The sequence below is a fragment of the Micromys minutus genome (genome assembly GCF_963924665.1).
Source record: "Micromys minutus genome assembly, chromosome: 4".
NCBI classification, from domain to species: Eukaryota; Metazoa; Chordata; class Mammalia; order Rodentia; family Muridae; genus Micromys; species Micromys minutus.
In genome coordinates this window covers 72,715,896-72,735,173 of record NC_137973.1, presented here as the reverse complement: position 1 = coordinate 72,735,173, position 19,278 = coordinate 72,715,896, and the positions used below count along the sequence as shown (strand labels likewise).

General features: G+C 35.5%; 1 protein-coding gene across 2 annotated transcripts in view; it reads right to left on the bottom strand.

Annotated features, from left to right (window-relative positions):
- UNC5C (unc-5 netrin receptor C) overlaps positions 1–19,278 on the bottom strand; it is a gene marked incomplete at both ends in the record, with an annotated part of 354,396 nt that overhangs the window by 87,897 nt on the left and 247,221 nt on the right. For both annotated transcript variants that reach the window (XM_080915102.1, XM_080915103.1), the window contains one exon: positions 958–1,061. In XM_080915102.1, the coding sequence (XP_080771228.1) occupies positions 958–1,061 (104 nt within the window). The remainder of the gene's footprint in view (positions 1–957; positions 1,062–19,278) is intronic.

Genomic DNA, 19,278 nt, shown 5'->3' with positions numbered 1-19,278 from the left:
TGAATGACAACTCAAATATGCCTCTTTGCACATATACAAAATAGAGTAAGTCCTTATAAATCCTTCAAATGACTTCATGAAGTTAAGAGACCAGCAATGACCACCAGTAAATAAGCAGCTATTTTATTTGTCAAATGAAAGTGCATTTGAATTTGTAGAACTTCGTAGCAGCTATGATAATCATGTTGGATAATATGAGATAACCTTTCTTTAATCGTGTAAATGGAAAATTAATTTAGAGTTTGGAGTTATTTGATAACAAATGAAAGACATAGTATTGGTTTCCTTTGACATGATGCTGTAGTGCTAGGGTGAGTGACCCCAAGAAATCATGCCATGTCCTACAGGTCATGTAGGGCAATGTTTTCAAATACAGCCTTTTCCAAAGAGCAATATATTGTTGGTAATGAAAAGGCATGCCAAAAATCGGATTTATAACGTTTCGTTAGCAGTTCATAGGTTTCCTTTAAGAAATACCACTGCATGAAAGTGAGCATGTTTGTAACAGTAGATATGGCTTTCTGATCTTAATGATGACATCATAGACTGAGAAACACACATGTGCAGAGCAAGCTTTGCAAAGAACAGACACGTATTTTTCTTACACCAACATTTCAAAAATGTCATCTGCAACGGAAATACAATTGATGGCACATTAAGTCACAGCATCTCTTCCTATAGATGCCATATAAAGTAAAACACGATTTCTGATTGTTTTGAAAGAGAATGATAAAATTACACCATGGTGCCTGTGGCTTTGTCCAGTGGGGCATTCTAATTGACTTCCAAGTCATTAATCAGTTCCTGATCAATCTGTTTTGCCAGCAGCAGGCAGTTAGGACTCCATTACCAACCATCTATCATGCCATGCCCTAATTCACTGCACCATTAGCCATGGCTTAGGCCTCTGTTAGAATAACTAAGTGCCAACTACTAAATGCAATGCATTTTTGTTACCTCAGCCACTGGGATTCCTTCAGGTGGCCGGCACTGGAGTAAGACTTCCTGCTCCAAGGACACTTCCTTTCCCAAGGGTTCCTGCTCAAATGTCTTCCGTAGATCTAGAAGGTTCAGGAGATAAAGTACATGTCAAAACTAAACCACATCAGTTGTCTTACAGAATGTGCCAAAATTTCCACCAGTTTAGTATTTCATATACTTATAGTTTATCCATCTGTTAATATTATACCATAATCTGAGAAGTAATATTCTATATGGAAGTTATATATGGAAAGTTAAAGTCTATTAACGGTGCTGACTTTAAGCTTCCATAAAAACCTTTATAAATAATTTTAATAATTACTGAAATACATTAATTGTACTTCAGTATTTCTTGGTAATCTATTTTGATGACAACATTCTATTTTAATTAAAAGAGACCCATCTTGTGAATTTTAAAGGTAGTTTCTTATGTACATAAATATTTTCCTCTTATAATTGATAATTATTAGGGTTGTAGTAACTCCAGGTTATTTTTATTCACAAATCAAAAGTGAGCTTTTGTTCAGGTTGGAAATTAGGACTCTTTAAGGAGCCCCAGAGAAGGCATATAATATTTAGAACTGTCTTAAAACCTCAAGGGAAAACAGAAGGTAGCTATTGAGAATAGTGTAGAAAGAATTTAATTTCAAATCATGTAGCCATTTTCAATGAGAAGATTAAGTATTCATTTCTGCACAAACATGCCAAGTACCTAATTATGTGCTTGTACAGCTAGAGCTATTATAGCAAGATTCAACAGCTTAGGCAACTACCCTGAGATGAAAATGTCAGAAACCAGCTTATCATACTACAAACTTCACTAGTACACACAGCAGGAGACAGGTCTAACTAACACATCCTTGGACGAGATATAATTGTCTTGTTTTAAGAGTTTGACTTTAAAAATCTAAATAAAAATTTAACCTATTGTTTTCCAAGTAAAATGTAATAAGAGTATCTCTTGAGAAGCTCTAGAATTTTATTTTGTATGTGCTGCTCAAATCTTTACAGCATAGCATTATCTTAAGTTAACGTGTGGGTTTCAATAGAAATTTAATGCTTGTGTCTTTTCATCTATGTCCATAACAAATGTATAAGAATATGAAAGCACCGTTTTGACCTACTGAATTACCTGTGGGAAACCCATAGACTCTAGAAATGTGGATGTGTGCTAGTAGGTTTCTTCCAAAATGCACCATCTAGAAAAAGTCACTAAAAGATAAGATTCACTTATTTGTTAGCTATATTGTTGGATTTCTTAACATAAGAAACTCATCCAAGATTCTGGTGGTTGTAAGAAAACGATGGGTGGATATAAAATGAGATAAGAAAAATTAGGTACTCCAAAGGATGAGAGAAACACTTTCAGAGGGTCATTTTAAATATGTTTGTTAAGAAATTGAGTGTATTTTTGAAATGAATATTTAGAATCCAGATGATTATCATAACATGAAGATATGAACTCTATTTTTGTTTTCTAAATGAGGAATATGCATATGAAGTCACCTAAAACCTTACAGAAAAATAACTGATATTAAATTGGAATGTGCTTGACTTTGATTACATACATCTTGCCATTTCAGACACTCGTATGACACAACATTCCTCATTCACTTGTGCCCCAACAGGAATATAAAAATATTATCTTTGTTAGAATAATTGTTAATCCTTTTGGTCTTTACCAAGGTAAAGTTCTAGGCAAGTATGGCAGCCAATGAAAACAATAGTAGCTAACAACTTTCATAGGATAAAACACTTTCTATTTTATATGTCTTATTTGCAAAAAATGACTGAAGAAATCATATCTAGTATGAACTAAAGCAGAGACAAAATGACCGGAATTTTTTCTGAAAACACACCAACTTTCTCTCATTAACATTTATCAAGATGTAAAAAATAAGAGTGAGAAACAAGAAAAACGCATACACTCAAACAGTTGAAAGAACTTAATTTGATATTTGTAAATCACATGCTTATAGTAGAGCTTTGGTGAGATGTTCAGGATGAAGTTGTGTGAGATACAGAAACAAGATTGAACAGATGAATGTAGGTGTGTTGATAAAACCCCTTTTGCCCAGTAAGAAATGGCTAGTGCTTCAAAGCCACAGCAAAAGATTGAGATCAGCTAGCATATCACCCTTGGGAAGACATATGGATTGCAGTGGTAATAAGTCAGAGCTAGAGACCAACCTGTATAGACTGGTGGGGATAAGAGGATTATAGACTCAGTAAATAGTTGCCAACAAGTGAGAAGGGAAAGTCTTCAATGTATGTAGATAATGCTTTCAGGAATACTTGCATATTTGGAGAGTGTCAGTAGGCAAGGCTATGGTTATATTTGAAGCTACTGCATTAAATCAAACTTTACAGTACAGCGAAGACAGGATAAACAATAACTGTTCGGTGTTACATATTGAGTTTATTGTTTCTATAGGAAGTTCAAATGGAATTAATTGTCCAGGACATCTTCAGATCATATTTGATAATCCTCAGTTCTATTGAATTTGGGACTGTGTCATTTTATTTGTGCCACTGTTCTTCCCATAGGAGGGATGTTTATTGTGATCACTAATTTTGACTATATCCAGAAATACCTTTCCCTACATGACAAAAGAGGTGAACGAAAAAAATGCCAAGTGTTCACAGGGATGACCATCTCTTGCCCCAAGACACACTTAGTGGGGTTGGCTGTCTCAGCGGTTGCTGAAGCACTAGAAATAAATGTGTCCAGGCAAAAGAACATAGAAATATTGAAGCAGAAGAGCTTCCAACTAACAGGACAAAAAAATAAATTGAGGGGTGGACGAAAACTTCCAAGAGAAAACTGGCAGAGGGATGACAAAAAAAAAAAAAAAAAAAAAAAAAAAAACAAAAACAAACAAAAAAAAAACTGAAATTTTAGGGAGAGAGAGGTTAATAGCACAATAGGGCACAGCTATAAAGAAATACATTCATTTGGAAAAGCCAGGAGAAATTAACGTTTTTAGCACCTACTATATTTTTCATGATCAAGGGACATTGGGTTTGAGTGCAGCATGCTTTAGTTTCTTTTAGAATCCATTACAGCTTTTGATGCAGTATTTTAGATTTCTGCAAGATGAGTGCACAAGGCTGTGGTCATTCTTTCTTATATGAAAAATACTGAGAAAGCCTAGACACAGGAAACATAGTCCACAAGTACCTACTGCAAAGAAAGATACAACAAAACCATCAATAAATAAATATTACATAATTAATTTGTCATAATGGTTTGGCTTCAAATTCCACATAAATTTTATTAGATTTCTAAAATAATATCAGATTTAACCCCACAGAGCAGTTACTTCTTTCTTAAAAAATTAATTTCTGTCATCAAACCTCACTCTGGGGTTGTAGAGTGAGCATAAGATATATATTATATTGTGGCAGCATAAGAGAGGGGGCCTAACATCCTCTATCATTCAGAGAGATATGATTGAAGGTAGGGAAGATGCCTTGCAGGCAGAGTGAACACAAGGATGATAGAAAAATTGGAATTGTCAGCTAAGTATTAGCTGTAGAGCATGGTACAGAATAATATAAAAATTCACGTCAGGGAAAAAGATGAATTTTTGCCTTGGACTACATTTAGGGATCTCTTTTTGTTTTCTTTCCATTAGTACAAAGTCTATTACTAAAGTAAGTGCAACAAGTTATTTCTACAAAGTCAACTTGGTCTAAATATGATATAGTTATTGATTCTATCAATTAAAAGAAAAGTCAGTGTTGTTGTAAGCATGTATCCAGAGACAGGTTGGCTCCTGAACATAAATATTGGCTTACTAAATCCATTAGCTGAAACCCAATTAACAGGTGTTGCATCAGATCTGCAATGACAGAGATTTCAATCAACCATTTATGCTCAATCGGGAACATCTTTTTGCACATACATATCTGTAAAAAGATTCATTGTCATTGTGATATTTTGTGGCTGTCAGTGAAGTTTTTATTTTTATAATGCTGTGGTTGCAAAGGTGTGTAGTAAATAAAACACCACCCTTCAGAACTCTGCGTGCATTAGAGGCTCTTTGATGACACAATTGATGGCCAACAGAGAGGCCGAAGACTCTGTGGCCTTTACTATTTTCATTAATGAAAAATGAAAGCTTGTGATGTTTAGAAATCTTTGCATATAGGGACCTATGGGTGGATGTTTAAATATGTATTTAAGAGGGCAGGAATCTTGTTCCTTGTGAACTAAGATGCCACTTGGTTGTAATCAGCAGAGGAAATGTCCAGAGGAAATGAAATAATAAATTTACTCTGTGAACTGTAAGAGTAGATACATCTTAGAAAAATTAACCACACTTTCATCAAACTTTTTGACACTTGGTTCTATACAGATGAGAAAGAAATAAAAACTGAGAGAAAGGATGGCTTCTAGAAAGTCCAATGTCAAAATTAGAAGAAGCTACAATGATCATGTCTCCCCAACATGAATGGCTAAACATGAACTAAACAAAGATGAAAAGGTAGACATGCTAAGGTGGATAAGTACACCACTCCTCAGAAGAACACAGGGAAAACTACATGCTACTAAAGAATTCTGAGAGTGAGACAAATAATCCTCAATAAGAAAGAGTACACAAGTTGGTTATTCAATAAAAAAATGGTCAGCCTGAAAAGATACACGTAACATTATACAGATTGAGCAAGCTATATTTAGGAAAATGCAAGTACACACACACACACACACACACACACACACACACACACAAACACACACACAGGCCATCAATTATGAAAACAGAGGACGTGAATTAGAAAGAGAAAGGAGACACATGTGTGAAGATTTGGAAGAAGAGAAAAGGAGTAATTATATTATAATAATAAAAACTAAAAATTATCAAAGTTTTATGTAGAGGGGCTCGGCCCATCTGCCATCTGGACCAGCAGTTCCCAAAGGTTAAGGCCTGGTGAGAAGGAGATCCGAGCAGCCAGGGGACAGAGAGATCTCTGCCAAGTGCGCACAGAAAACTAGACCCTGCCCTGCCTGACCCAGAAACCAGGAACTCAGCATTGGGACCTCTGTTCCCACCCGGCGGATTTGGGGCACAGAACAGGGCTCGGACCATCTGACACCTGGACCAGCAGAGATCCAGGGACACAGACCAGGTACAAGGGAAAGGCAAGAACATATCACTGACAACAAGATGGCAAGAGGAAAGCGAAAGAGCATATCCCAAGGAAACCAAGACAACCTGGCAACACCAGTACCCAGCTCTCCCATCACAGCAAACAGCAGAATGCCAAATACTCCAGAAAAAGAAGACGCAGACATAAAATCATACCTCAAGACGCTGATAGAGATCTTTAAACAAGAATGGGAGGAAAAGCAAAAAGAATCAGAAGCTTTTAAAGAGGAAACAAAAAAAAAACAAAAAAAAAAACACTCAAAGAACTCAAAGAACTAGAGGAAAACAGAACCAAAGAGATGAAGGAATGGAAGAAGGAATTTAAAATGGAAATTAACACAATAAAGAAAACACTAAAAGAGATAACCCTAGAGGTAGAACACCTAAAAAAAAAAACCAGAAGTCACAGAAGCAAGCATTTCCAATAACTACAAGAGATGAAAGAGAGAACCTCAGGGGCCTAAGACAACATTGTAAACATAGACAAAACAGTCAGAGAAGATGCAAAAACCAAAAAGCTCCTAACCCAAAATGTTCAGGATATCCAGGATACAATGAAAAGACCAAACCTAAGGATAATAGGAATAGAAGAGGGAGAAGAGTATCAACTAAGAGGCACAGTAAATATCTTCAACAAAATTGTAGAAGAAAACTTCCCTAACCTTAAGAATGAAATCACCACGAGCATAAAAGAAGCCTTCAGAACTCCAAATAGGTTGGAACAGAAAAGAAATTCCTCCTGACACATAATAGTCAAAACACCAAGTGCCCAAAGCAAAGAAAGAATACTAAAAGCAGTAAGGGAAAAACGTCAGGTAACATATAAAGGCAGGCCAATCAGACTCACACCCGAATTCTCAACAGAGACTATGAAAGCTAGAAGAGCCTGGACAGACATCATGCACACCATAAGAGAGCACTAGTGCCAGCCCAAGCTGCTATACCCAGCAAAACTATCAATCACCATCGATGGAGAGACGAAGATATTTCAAGACAAATCAAAATATACATAATATCTGACCACAAACCCAACACTACAACGAATTATATGTGGAAAAACCAATACAATGAGGGGAACTACATCCTAGTAAAAACAAGAAAACTCCTAAGCAATAAAACCAAAATAATAAAGAGATACAGACACAACTCAACCTACAAAATCAATAATAGGAGAAAACAGAAACCACTATTCCTTGATATCTATTAACATAAATGGACTCAACGCCCCAATAAAGAGACATAGGCTGTCAGACTGGATACATAAACAAAATCCAGCATTTTGCTACAAGAAACTCATCTCAGAGACAAAGACAGATACTATCTCAGAGTAAAAGGTTGGGAAAAAAACTTCCAAGCAAACAGCACCAAGAAGCAAGCTGGAGTGGCTATTCTAATATCAAATAAAGTAAATTTCCAACTATAAGTTATCAAAAAAGATAAGGAAGGACACTTTTTACTCATTAGAGGGGAAATCTGTCAGGAGGAACTCTCAATCCTTAACATATATGCTCCAAATACAAAAGCACCCACATTCATAAAAGAAACCATAATAAAGCTCAAAAAATACATTTTACCCCACATAATGATAGTGGGAGACTTTAATACCCCACTCTCACCAATGGACAGATCATGGAAACAGAAACTGAACAGGGACAATGTAAAATTAGCAGAGACTATGAACCAACTGGAATTAAGAGATATCTACAGAACATATCATCCTAAAGTAAAAGAATACACCTTTTTCTCAGCACCCCATGGCACCTTCTGGAAAACTGACCACATAATTGGACACAGAATGAGCCTCAATCGATATAAGAAGATTGAAATACTCCCATGCATCCTCTCAGATCACCATGGTCTAAGGCTGGTCTTTGACAACAACAAAGAAAACAAAAAGCGCACATACACATGGAAACTAAACAATGCTCTGATAAACAACAGCAGGGTCAAAGAAGAAATATAGAAAGAAATTAATGATTTTCTAGAATTCAATGAAAATGAAAACACAACATATCCAAACTATGGGATGCAATGAAAGCAGTATTGAGAGGAAAACTCATAGCCCTAAGTGCTTCCAAAAAGAAACTGGAGAGAGCTTACATCAGCAACTTGACAACACATTTAAAAGCTCTAGAACAAAAGGAAGCAGATACAACCAAGAGGAGTAGACTGCAAGAAATGATCAAACTGAGGGCAGAAATAGACCAAATAGAAACAAAAAGAACCATCGAAAGAATCAACAAAACCAAGAGCTGGTTCTTTGAGAAAATCAACAAGATTGATAAACCCCTAGCCAGACTAACTAGAGGGCAAAGAGAGAGTATACAAATTATCAAAATCAGAAAGGAAAGTGGAGACATAACAACTGAAACAGGAAATTCAAGAAATCATCAGATCCTACTACAAAAGCCTATACTCCACAATGTTGGAAAATCTGGAGGAAATGGATGAATTCCTAGACAGATACAAGATCCTAAAGTTAAACTAGGACCAGGTAAATCATCTAAATAATCTCATAACACCTAAAGAAATAGAAGAAGTCATCAAAAGCCTCCCAATCATAAATAGCCCAGGTCAGGACGGGTTCAGTGCAGAATTTTATCAGACATTTATTGCCGACATAACATCAATACTCTCCAAACTATTCCACAAGCTAGAATCAGATGGAATACTACCTAACTCATTTTTTGAGGCTACAATATCCCTCATTCCTAAACCACACAAAGACCATACAAGGAAAGAGAACTTTAGACCAATCTCACTTATGAACATTGATGCAAAAATACTCAACAAAATCCTTGCAAACCGAATCCAAGAACACATCAAAACGATCATTCACTATGACCAAGTAGGCTTCATCCCTGGGATGCAGGGATGGTTTAATATAAGGAAATCCAACAATGTAATCCACCATATAAACAAACTCAAAAAACAAAATCACATGGTCATCTCACTAGATGCTGAGAAAGCATTTGACAAAATTCAACACCCCTTCATGTTAAAAGTCTTGGAAAGGACAGGAATCCAAGGTCCATACCTAAACATAATAAAAGCAATATACAGCAAACCAACAGCCATCATCAAACTTAACGGTGGGAAACTTGATGCAATCTAAAAATCAGGGACTCGACAAGGCTGCCCACTCTTCCCCTATCTATTCAACATAGTACTGGTAGTCCTGGAAGGAGCAATTAGACAGCAAAAGGAAATCAAAGGGATACAAATCGGAAAGAAAGAGGTAAAAACATCACTCTTTGCAGAGGACATGATAGTGTACTTAAGTGACCCTGCAAATTCCACCAGAGAAATCCTACAGTTGATAAACAAGTTCATCAAAGTGACTGCATATAAAATCAATTCAAACTAATCAGTTGCCTTCCTATATTCAAAGGAGAAACATGTGGAGAAAGAAATTAGGGAAAAGATACACTTCACAATAGTCACAAAAAACATGAAATAACTTGGTGTGACTCTAACTAACAAGTGAAGGACCTGTATGACAAGAACTTCAAACCTCTAAAGAACGAAATCGAGGAAGATCTCAGAAAATGGAAAGATCTCCCATGTTCATGGATTGGAAGGATCAACATTTTAAAAATGGCCATCCTACCAAAAGCAATCTATAGATTCAATGCAATCCCCATCAAAATTCCAACCCAGTTCTTCATTTAGTTGGAAAGATCAATGTGCAATTTCATCTGGAACAACAAAAGACCTAGAATAGCGAAATCCATCCTCAACAACAAGAAAACATCTGCGGGAATCACTATCCCTGACCTCAAGCTATATTACAAGGCAATTGTGCTGAAAACTGCATGGTACTGGTACAGAAATAGGCATGTGGATCAATGAAATAGAATAGAAGATCCAGAAATGAGCCCTCATGTATATGGTCACGTGATTTTTGACAAAGGAGCTGTAAACATTGAATGGAAAAAGGACAGCCTATTCAACAAATGGTGCCGGTCCAACTGGCACTCAGCATGCAGAAGAATGAAAATAGACCCTTTCTTATCTACTTGTACAATGCTCAAGTTTAAGTGGATCAAAGATCTCCAATTTAAACCAGATACACTGAAACTATTAGATGAGAAAGTAGGGAAAACCTTAGAACACATAGGCACAGGAGAAAATTTTCTGAACAAAACACCAATAGCTCAAGCTCTAAGGTCAAAGATTAACAAATGGGACTTAATGAGATTTTAAAGTTTCTGTAAGGCTAAGGACATTGTCAAGAAAACAAAATGGCAGCCAACAGAATGGGAAAAGATTTTTACCAACTCCACATCAGATAGAGGGCCTAATATCCAAGGTATACAAAGAACTCAAAAAGCTAAACACCAGAAAATCAAACAACCCTATTAAAAAATGGGGTACAGAGCTAAACAAAATGTTCTCAATAGAGGAATATGGAATCGTTGGGAAACATCTAAGGAAGTGCTCAATAACTTTAGCCACCAGGGAAATGCAAATCAAAACAACCCTGAGATTCCACCTCACACCAGTCAGATTGGCCAAGATCCAAAATTCAGATGACAGCAGATGCTGGTGAGGTTGCAGAGAAAGAGGAATACTTCTCCATTGTTGGTGGGGTTGTAAACTGAAATCGGTTGCATCTGGAAATCGGTCTGGTGATTCCTCAGAAAATTGGACATAGTACTACCTGAAGATCCAGCTATTCCACTTCTGGGCATATACCCCAGAGACACTCCAATATACAGCAAAGATACATGCACCACTATGTTCATAGCAGCTCTATTTATAATAGCCAGTAGCTGGAAAGTCCCAGATGTGCTTCAGTTGATGAATGGATACAAAAATTGTGGTACATTTACACAATGGAATACTACTCAGCTGTCAGAAACAATCACTTAACCAAATTCTTAAGAAAATGGCTGCATCTAGAGAAGATCATCCTGAGTGAGATAACCCAGTCACAAAAGAACAGACATAATATGCAGTCACTGATAGTGCGGTGCTAACCCCTGAGGCTCGGACTGCCCCAGAAACAACTCACAGACTGTGTGAAGCTCAAGAAAAAAGGAAAACAAAACAATACAAACAAACAAAAAAACTATTATGCTCAATCCTTACATACCAAGAAAACGTTGACTAATTCTGGCTTACACCCTGTTTTACATGTACTTTTTGCTCATTGTAACTAGTAAGACCTTAATGCAAAGTATAAAACCTTAAAAAAAAAAAAAAAGAAAAAAGAAAAAAAAAAAAACCCAAGCACTGACAAAAATGTATTTGTATACATTTATGCAAAAATGTTTAAAATTTTTTTCTTTTGTCTTTATTTTTTAAAATAAAGTTTAAAAATAAAGTACTTTATCCATTTTAAAGTACCTAAGAAGAAGTCATGTGGTTTGATCACTATTCATTAGTGTTGTTGTATCTATTTTCTGACACTTAAACCTTATTTATCAGAATGACATAGAGATGGTCTAATATCTTCCTTGTATCATGTCAGGAGGCACAGAATGGGTGTTTGACTTGACATTTATGATGTGAACACATTTTTCTAATAGATAAGAACTATTTTTGAATAAAAAAAGTTTTATGTAAAAAATGTAATGTAATATATAACACAAAACCGAAAAAATAAGAATTTGTTTATTATATATACATTCTAAGTTACTCTGACAACAGTAAAGAATAATAGATAAATCCATACTCAAAATAATATATAAGAAATTCTGTCATGTCACCTTGCTTATTAAGAAGAGAGGGGTGAACACGTCTCCCCAGGGATCGCTTTCAGGCACCATTATCTGACTGTCTGAACTGTATACACTGATGAATGTACACATTGACGTGAAATTGAGGATGAATAAATCTCAGCTTAGAGTATGATGAACCACACTAGTGCTTTACGGCCCAGCTTATGTAAGATGTAAATGCATGAACTTGTCAGCAAAAAGATCTCCCAACCATAGTTAAGCAGACAGGTGACTAATACTGTTGCCTATTCAAAGGACAAATGCTGTTTAATTCCAACCTTTAAGGAACAGTCTATACCTGTTAACTATGTCCAGTCTTTCAGGTTTTACTGGAGAATGATAATTTTAGACAACAATGTTTAAGCATTATTATAGGTTGATCCTGTTAACTGATAAATTCTCTAATGATTTAATCTGCAGTAGACTATGGAGTTTTAATTCAGATTCTAATTTATATAGAATAGGGTATAAAAACATTACAGCATTGATATTAGTTGGGTTTTCTCTTTATTTAAACTCTGTAAGGCTGTATAAATATTAAAATCCACACTGAATGCTAGTAGGGCATTGAAGATTTTAAAATATAAAATATCTATATTATAGTAAGTAATTACAAACTGTGTATACAGAAAATTCTAGATGTTAATTATTTATGCACATATTTTTAAAATGTCTTTTTCTTACAAAGTTTCACCACATGTTGATTATCTACAAACTCTAATGTGTAATAATCTGTACTGTTCCTTTGGAATTTCAGGTTTATTTTTAATTTATTCCAATCTTTAATCATTAAAAATATATATGTTTTATAGACTTTGATTATTTGTTCTATGAAATCTTATCTATGAATCTAATTTATTTTGGGAACAGAATTTATTCCTTTCTCCGTTTATAAGTCCTTAGTATGTTTGTTACAGTATATTTATTGAATGTCTTTCTTGTGTATTATAGGAAGAAGAGAGACATCATCAACAGGCGAAATCATAGTTCCATGTGTTTGTGGTATTGTTAATAAACAATCAGCACAACATAATCAAAAGACAGAAGTTTGAATGATACTGGAAGGCATTTAAAGCTAATAATCTCTTGGGTGTCCTGGTAGATAGAAATTTTAACTTTGAATCATTCTAAAACCCTGTCATGGTATTATGAGGGGTGACAATTTCTTGTCAGAGTATTAAAAATCAGCACTGAAGAAGTGAAATTGAAAAAAAGAAAAATATTAAAATGCATCATGAATCATGATATGTTATGTATATATATATATATATATATATATATATATATATATATATATATATATATATACATATATTGCATGTGTGCTATATGCAAATATAGGTTTGGTGGATCATGAAATAGAGCATGTTTACATTATTGGCATAAATCATTTAGAATAGGTCTGGAAGCATTTGGGAGGGAGAATACCATGCTGACCAAGAGGAGGGTTTGCTATAGACAAATGTGGATTCAGGTGTTGACTCTACCACTTGACTTCATAACTCTTCTATGTTTCTTCATTAGTAAAACGAAAGTGAATATTATGCAAAAGTTTTCCAAAGCGGGAGGGGTACCAATCTATAAAATCTGTAATGTCATATTAGCATATAGCATAATATATCCCATGCAAACATTAACCCCACACCTCTTCTTTCCCTGTATTATTAAAAAAAAATCACGACATATCAACATTTGGCACTGTCACTATTACTCCAATATAATAGATAAGAAAGACATGGGTTCCAATCTCTATTGGTTGGTGGAAACTTCACAAGGTGAAATCTAAGGCTTTCAAGCAATGACTGGTTCTCACAAACTCCACAGGCTGTATCCAACCAATGTAATTTGAGAACCACAGATTGATGATCAGATATCTGCCAAGATCTATGTAGCCCAGCAGTAAATACCCCAGGCATCATGGGAAGCTGTTTATAATGAGGGAGACATGATCTTGAAGTGTGGCTCTATTCAGTTGGTTTGAAAACAATTCCTTTCTGGCAATTCCAAAAAATCAGCGGAAGACCCTTCTTCTCTGTTGGCTAATAACTAACATTTTCTAATGCACAACTTGAAACTTCCCTGTCTATAAGGAATATGTAGGCAATATGCTTATTGTAACTAGTAAGACTTCAATGCATACTATCAAACCTTTAAAAAAAGCCAAGTACTTACAAAATATATTCATATATTTTTGTGCCAAAATGCCTTTAAAAATCTGTACATGTATATCTGTTTTTTAAAATAAAGTTGTAAGAAAAAAATGTCAGAAAACTAGGCATCAGTTCTTTTTCTTGAAACCCACCACTCACCTGGACCACTTTTCTTCCCTCTAACAGGTTTTAGTAGGAAAAGAAACAAAAACAACACAAAAAATATGTCTTTTCTGTTGCTGCTCAGCTCTGCTCCACACAATCTAAAAGAACACAGGCTCTGGGGGTCACAGCCTTAAATTTAATTGCAGGTAGAAGTTTGGAATGTGGATTTTGTTGTAGCATTTGCTTACTATGTGGTCAAATATTTAAAACATCATTAAAATATGTTAGTGGGGCAATGTTTTAAGGGTTAAGTATTATAATTGATAAGCCCTATGTGTGCTCTGCCTCTGGATTGCAACTTTAAGATCATTAGGCTAAGAAATTCAGTTTTGGAGCTCCTGAATATTAATGATTCTTATCCCCTTATCCTGTCTTGACGAAAACCTTATACTTAAGTGCCCTGCTTATGAGTTTTGAACACAGAAATAAGCAAACCAGCCAAGGTACTTTTAAAAATCGGCTGAATTTTATAAAAATTAGATGGCTAATATTTTCATTTGTATTTTATAACAATGTTTATCCTGTTACCCACTTTCAGAAAAAATGTTAGGCAATAAATGTACAAATTTTAGAAAATAGTGACATTTTAAATAGATGTAGACTATTAAAACTGGAGTTGGTAAAATGAGTTTCAGACGACTGAAAAGATAAGTTGTCATTCCTGCAATTCTTGATGACCACATCCAATATAGATGTCCCCATATTCTTTGCCAAATGAAAGTCATTAATTGCTCTTATAGCTATATCCAGAAGCTGGAAGCTATGTCCAGAAGGCTGAAGCTCTTTCAGGCACAGCAGGAAGCTGTCATGATCAATTATGATCTGCCTCTTCCTTAGAATAAGAATGGCAGATATTTGGTACCACTGCCTTCCCTTACAGTTCAAATGTCCATAACTAATCAATTATCTCTTTCTATGGAATCCGAATGTATGCTCAGTAGCCTCTCAACCTAGGGTGTCTGCAGGTCAAACCTAAGTCATAGATCTTAGTCAGCAGGTGATGCTTCTTTTTCTACCCTGCAGTTGATAGCATGAAGCTTGTTGACCTGAGGGGAGGGGGAAGCATAGCAGTCAGACCATTTTACAATGATGTACAGGATCACCAACATGATGGATACTATCTTTTACTAGTACTGAGCCTAGAACCTCATACATATAAGTAAGCAATACTCTATATTAATATGACCATTTCCAACCCTTTTAAATATCTTTGTATTGAGAAAGGGTCTAATTAGCTTGCCCAACCTGTCTCTGAATGCCTTCCATAGCCCAGCCTACTCTACAACTTGACAATTATTCTGCCTCAGCCTGCCAAGTAGCTGAGTCATAAGTATTCCAGATATTTTGATGTAGTGGTTATGGCTTTGTAACAGTGGCTGCCAATATTTCTTGACTTCTGGCTACATCTCTCTTCTCTATGGTTTGGATTCTAAATTTTCATTTATGTCCATCCTCCACATGAGGCACACCTTCTTCTGAATAACTTCCAGTCTTGGGGACCATCACATCTACATCAATCACTGTGAAACATTTACAACTCTGAGATCAGGGTCCAATTCTTTATTAGGGGTGAGGAGTGGCCTCCGAGGGTCACATTTAACCCCACTATAGTGGTTGTTAGCATGGATCCTTGGTCCACATGATCTAGGTTTGACAGCAATCAGCACTGGGATAGGTTTCTATGCTTTTTATTCGTCATGTAGAAAGTAATAAATGTAACAGTAACTGCATATTGTCTGTGAAGGCAATAATAATAAACTTCCTAGGATAGTTCAGCTTCATTAAAAGTTTCTTCTTGGATGCTGTCTCTTAGATGCTCATTTGTCTTGCCCTCTCTAGTCATGGTAGCTGTGGAGGGTCCAGAGTCAACTGCATGCCATTTAACTCATTACGTTTCACCAAGAGGCTAAACTTCAATTAGGATTAAGCTTGCCTTCCTTCAAACTGAGCTTGTTTTGACCAAATGGCTCTAGATTTATGTCAGCGCTGTGCGTTGGAGACATTTATGCTGCAGTGATGTGTTGCAGGCCGTCTTTAGCACTTTGGAAGGATGTCTGCTCCTACATTAAGCAAACACAGTGGCTCGATTGTGCCTCTCAGTTTTTAACTTTTAAATGCTTTCTCAGCTCGTTTTACGAGTGTGATGGCCAGAGGCACTGAATGCACTTTTGATTAAAAATAAATTGTTTCACTGTGTTTTCAAAGTGCTTTTTTTTTTTAATCAAATAAAAGAATTCCATGGTCACATTAGACATTAATACTTATATTTTTAAAAGGAAAAGTTGTACCTGTCCTCCAATGATGATGGAAAGGGCTAATTATCTTGTCACACTAGAGTAGAATTTATTCTTAAATCATAAAATTTGGCAGTTAACAGGATGTAAGCGTTGAGAACCAAGCAACTGGGCATATTTGGAGAGAGTTAGATTAATCTTCAGAGCTTTGGCCACTTATTAACAGTGAAATATTGGTGGTTTAATGTCTTAGTGTCTGAAGTTTTCCAATGGCTTTCTGTCACAGAAATGGATAATCAGATCTGTGATTTTTTTTAAATCATAAAATACTATATTAAGCAACATATTACTTAAAACTTTACATGTAATGAGTACAATAGTTAAAAAAGAGTTTTCTTTTTTTTCTCACGTGCTTTCCTTTCAAAATATTGTAAATTTTAAGAAAGAGCCACCCACCAAAAAACCAACTACTCACAAATGCTAAATGGTTAGACAGAATAGTCACAAGTAGCTTCCTAGGTATGTAGATATATGCAGTAAGGTAGATTACAGAGAGAAGGCGTTCATTAAGTTCCTTATCTATAAAAACAGACAGTCAGTCAACTTTCTTTATGTTTCCACGTCTCCATTTTATTATTGATAGAATGTAGGTGATGACAGGGCCTGCCTCAGGTGATTCCCGGGAAATAGCAGTGGCTAGAATACAGGCACTGAGTAAGAATGCATTGGTGTTGATTTCCAAAACAGTATTTTAAGAAGAATGAGGAAAGCTAATAGATATTAACTGTTTACTTTGTGACCTTAATTCTTGATAACCCCCTTTCCTTATTTAAGAGCCAAAGTTCTTGGACCTTCCTAAGAACTGACCATGAAAATGTCTACAGCATCACAATTCATACCTGAGGACATAGCCAGCATCCTTAAGCAGGAGGGCAGGCTGGCAATATCTTTAATGTACCAAGGCCGGTTCTTCTTCATTGCACCCAGATCATTTAAACTGATGAATCTCAGGTGAACACAATCCCTGAAGTGAAAATGTGCCATCATGGCCATTTTTTCTTATTTATTGACTTTAGGGCATTTATAGGACAAATGCATTTGTATTCTTATAGTCTTGCTAAAGGGTCTTGTAGGAAAAAATATTTTAGAATTAGATGTCCAAATGACACCCATTACAATGTAGAGGAAGAGAGCAATAGCTATGAAAAAGATACTTTTTTATTCACACAGCATCTTTAGTTTCAGAAAATAAATGATTAGATGTCATCCCAATATTTTTAAGGTAAGTCTTAGAGATAAATAATAAAAGACTTGCCAACTTCATGGATGGGGAACCTGATATTTCAAAACTTTAAGGCTTTCTTTGCAAATACAAAAGCAATGCAGTGCTTGCCAATAAAACTTTGGCAATTAAGTATTCAAGCTATAAGCGTTCTTTTTCCTATAGCACAAATATACTATGCTTTCAATTTTCAGTCTTGTGGGTTACACACTGCACCTATAACATAGGGATGGATGACTTTCTCCAGAATGTAACTCTATGATATAGGGTGCAATCAGTTACTTGTCGACCTCCAATAATAAGGGTGAGTTATAAATGTCCATGAATGTGTGAGACTTCATGAGATTTGAGTCGTTTTGCCCACAGGAAAAGAACATATATTTGGGTAAATGCATTCAGCCATGAGCTCTAGCTTTTAAGCTTATCATATGAACCATAGTAAAGTGTTTATGACTACATTAACTAAATACAACAAAGAGTACTTTGTTAGAACTCCATCCCAATGTCTGAACCATGTGGTCAATTTTTTTTGAAATCAAAATATAGACTCTGTCATTTGCAACAGGCTCTAGGGGCTTAATGACTGCCTAAAGGACTAGAGCCAAATCTCAGAGATGTACGTTAGTGAATAAGCTATTTATATTGGTATTGAGAAATCTGCTCTGTTTTACCAAGAAATTCAGTAGTATGCTATTAAGTTCATAGTATGGTCATTAAGAATTCCCAGTTAAAGAAATATATTATTTAGTTAAATTGTTTAATGATTTTTATGCTAGGTATTACAACCAAGTAGAAAATTGAAGAGTAGCATGGAAGACCCTAAGATATGATTCTTATGCACATATAAACCGACATGTTAACCCATAAGTTTAAATGTACCCTTATGTAGAGATTTCTGAACACAGAACAGCTATTATTTTCATTCTTTTATGAGTGTTGGTCTCCACATGGCCCCAGGAATATTTTATTATAGATAATTTTATTCATTATTTAGCAATAAAACAATTTTGTCTACATGGATGTGAGTTTTCAGGGGGTCATGAGGATGTAAACTATAAGTGTTTAATACATTATGACATGTGTAGTAGATATTTCTAAGTGCTCTACAAAGAACCAAACTATCAAGGGATGGTGTGTTTTGTTTATGGAAATTTGAGAGAAAGCACAGAAGTAATCCCTTTCTAGAGCTGTCCTTAAATTCCTCAGAAAAGAACTCATTTTAATAAATGGACAAAATTCAGGATTATACCATCATTTTGTCCCATGTCTTCAATGTCATTTCATCTATTTGTTATCTTCCTTTGTTTACCACAGCCACAAGCAAAGAACTAGTTTTAGGCACAGAGGTTACAACACCAAAGCCAAAAAGTCTATGAACTTTGGAGCACATATTCTTCTAGGGAAGATAATCACCATGAAGAAGAAAAGTTATAAAGAATCCAAATGCTATGAAGAAAACAAGTGTTTAAGAGAATGGCAGGGCTGGGGTCCTAACAGACTCACCCAAAGAGGCAACTTCAGTAAAGATACAATATAATGGAAAGATGAAGGAGAGCTGTCAGTAGATAAGGGGGAGAAGATTTGAGA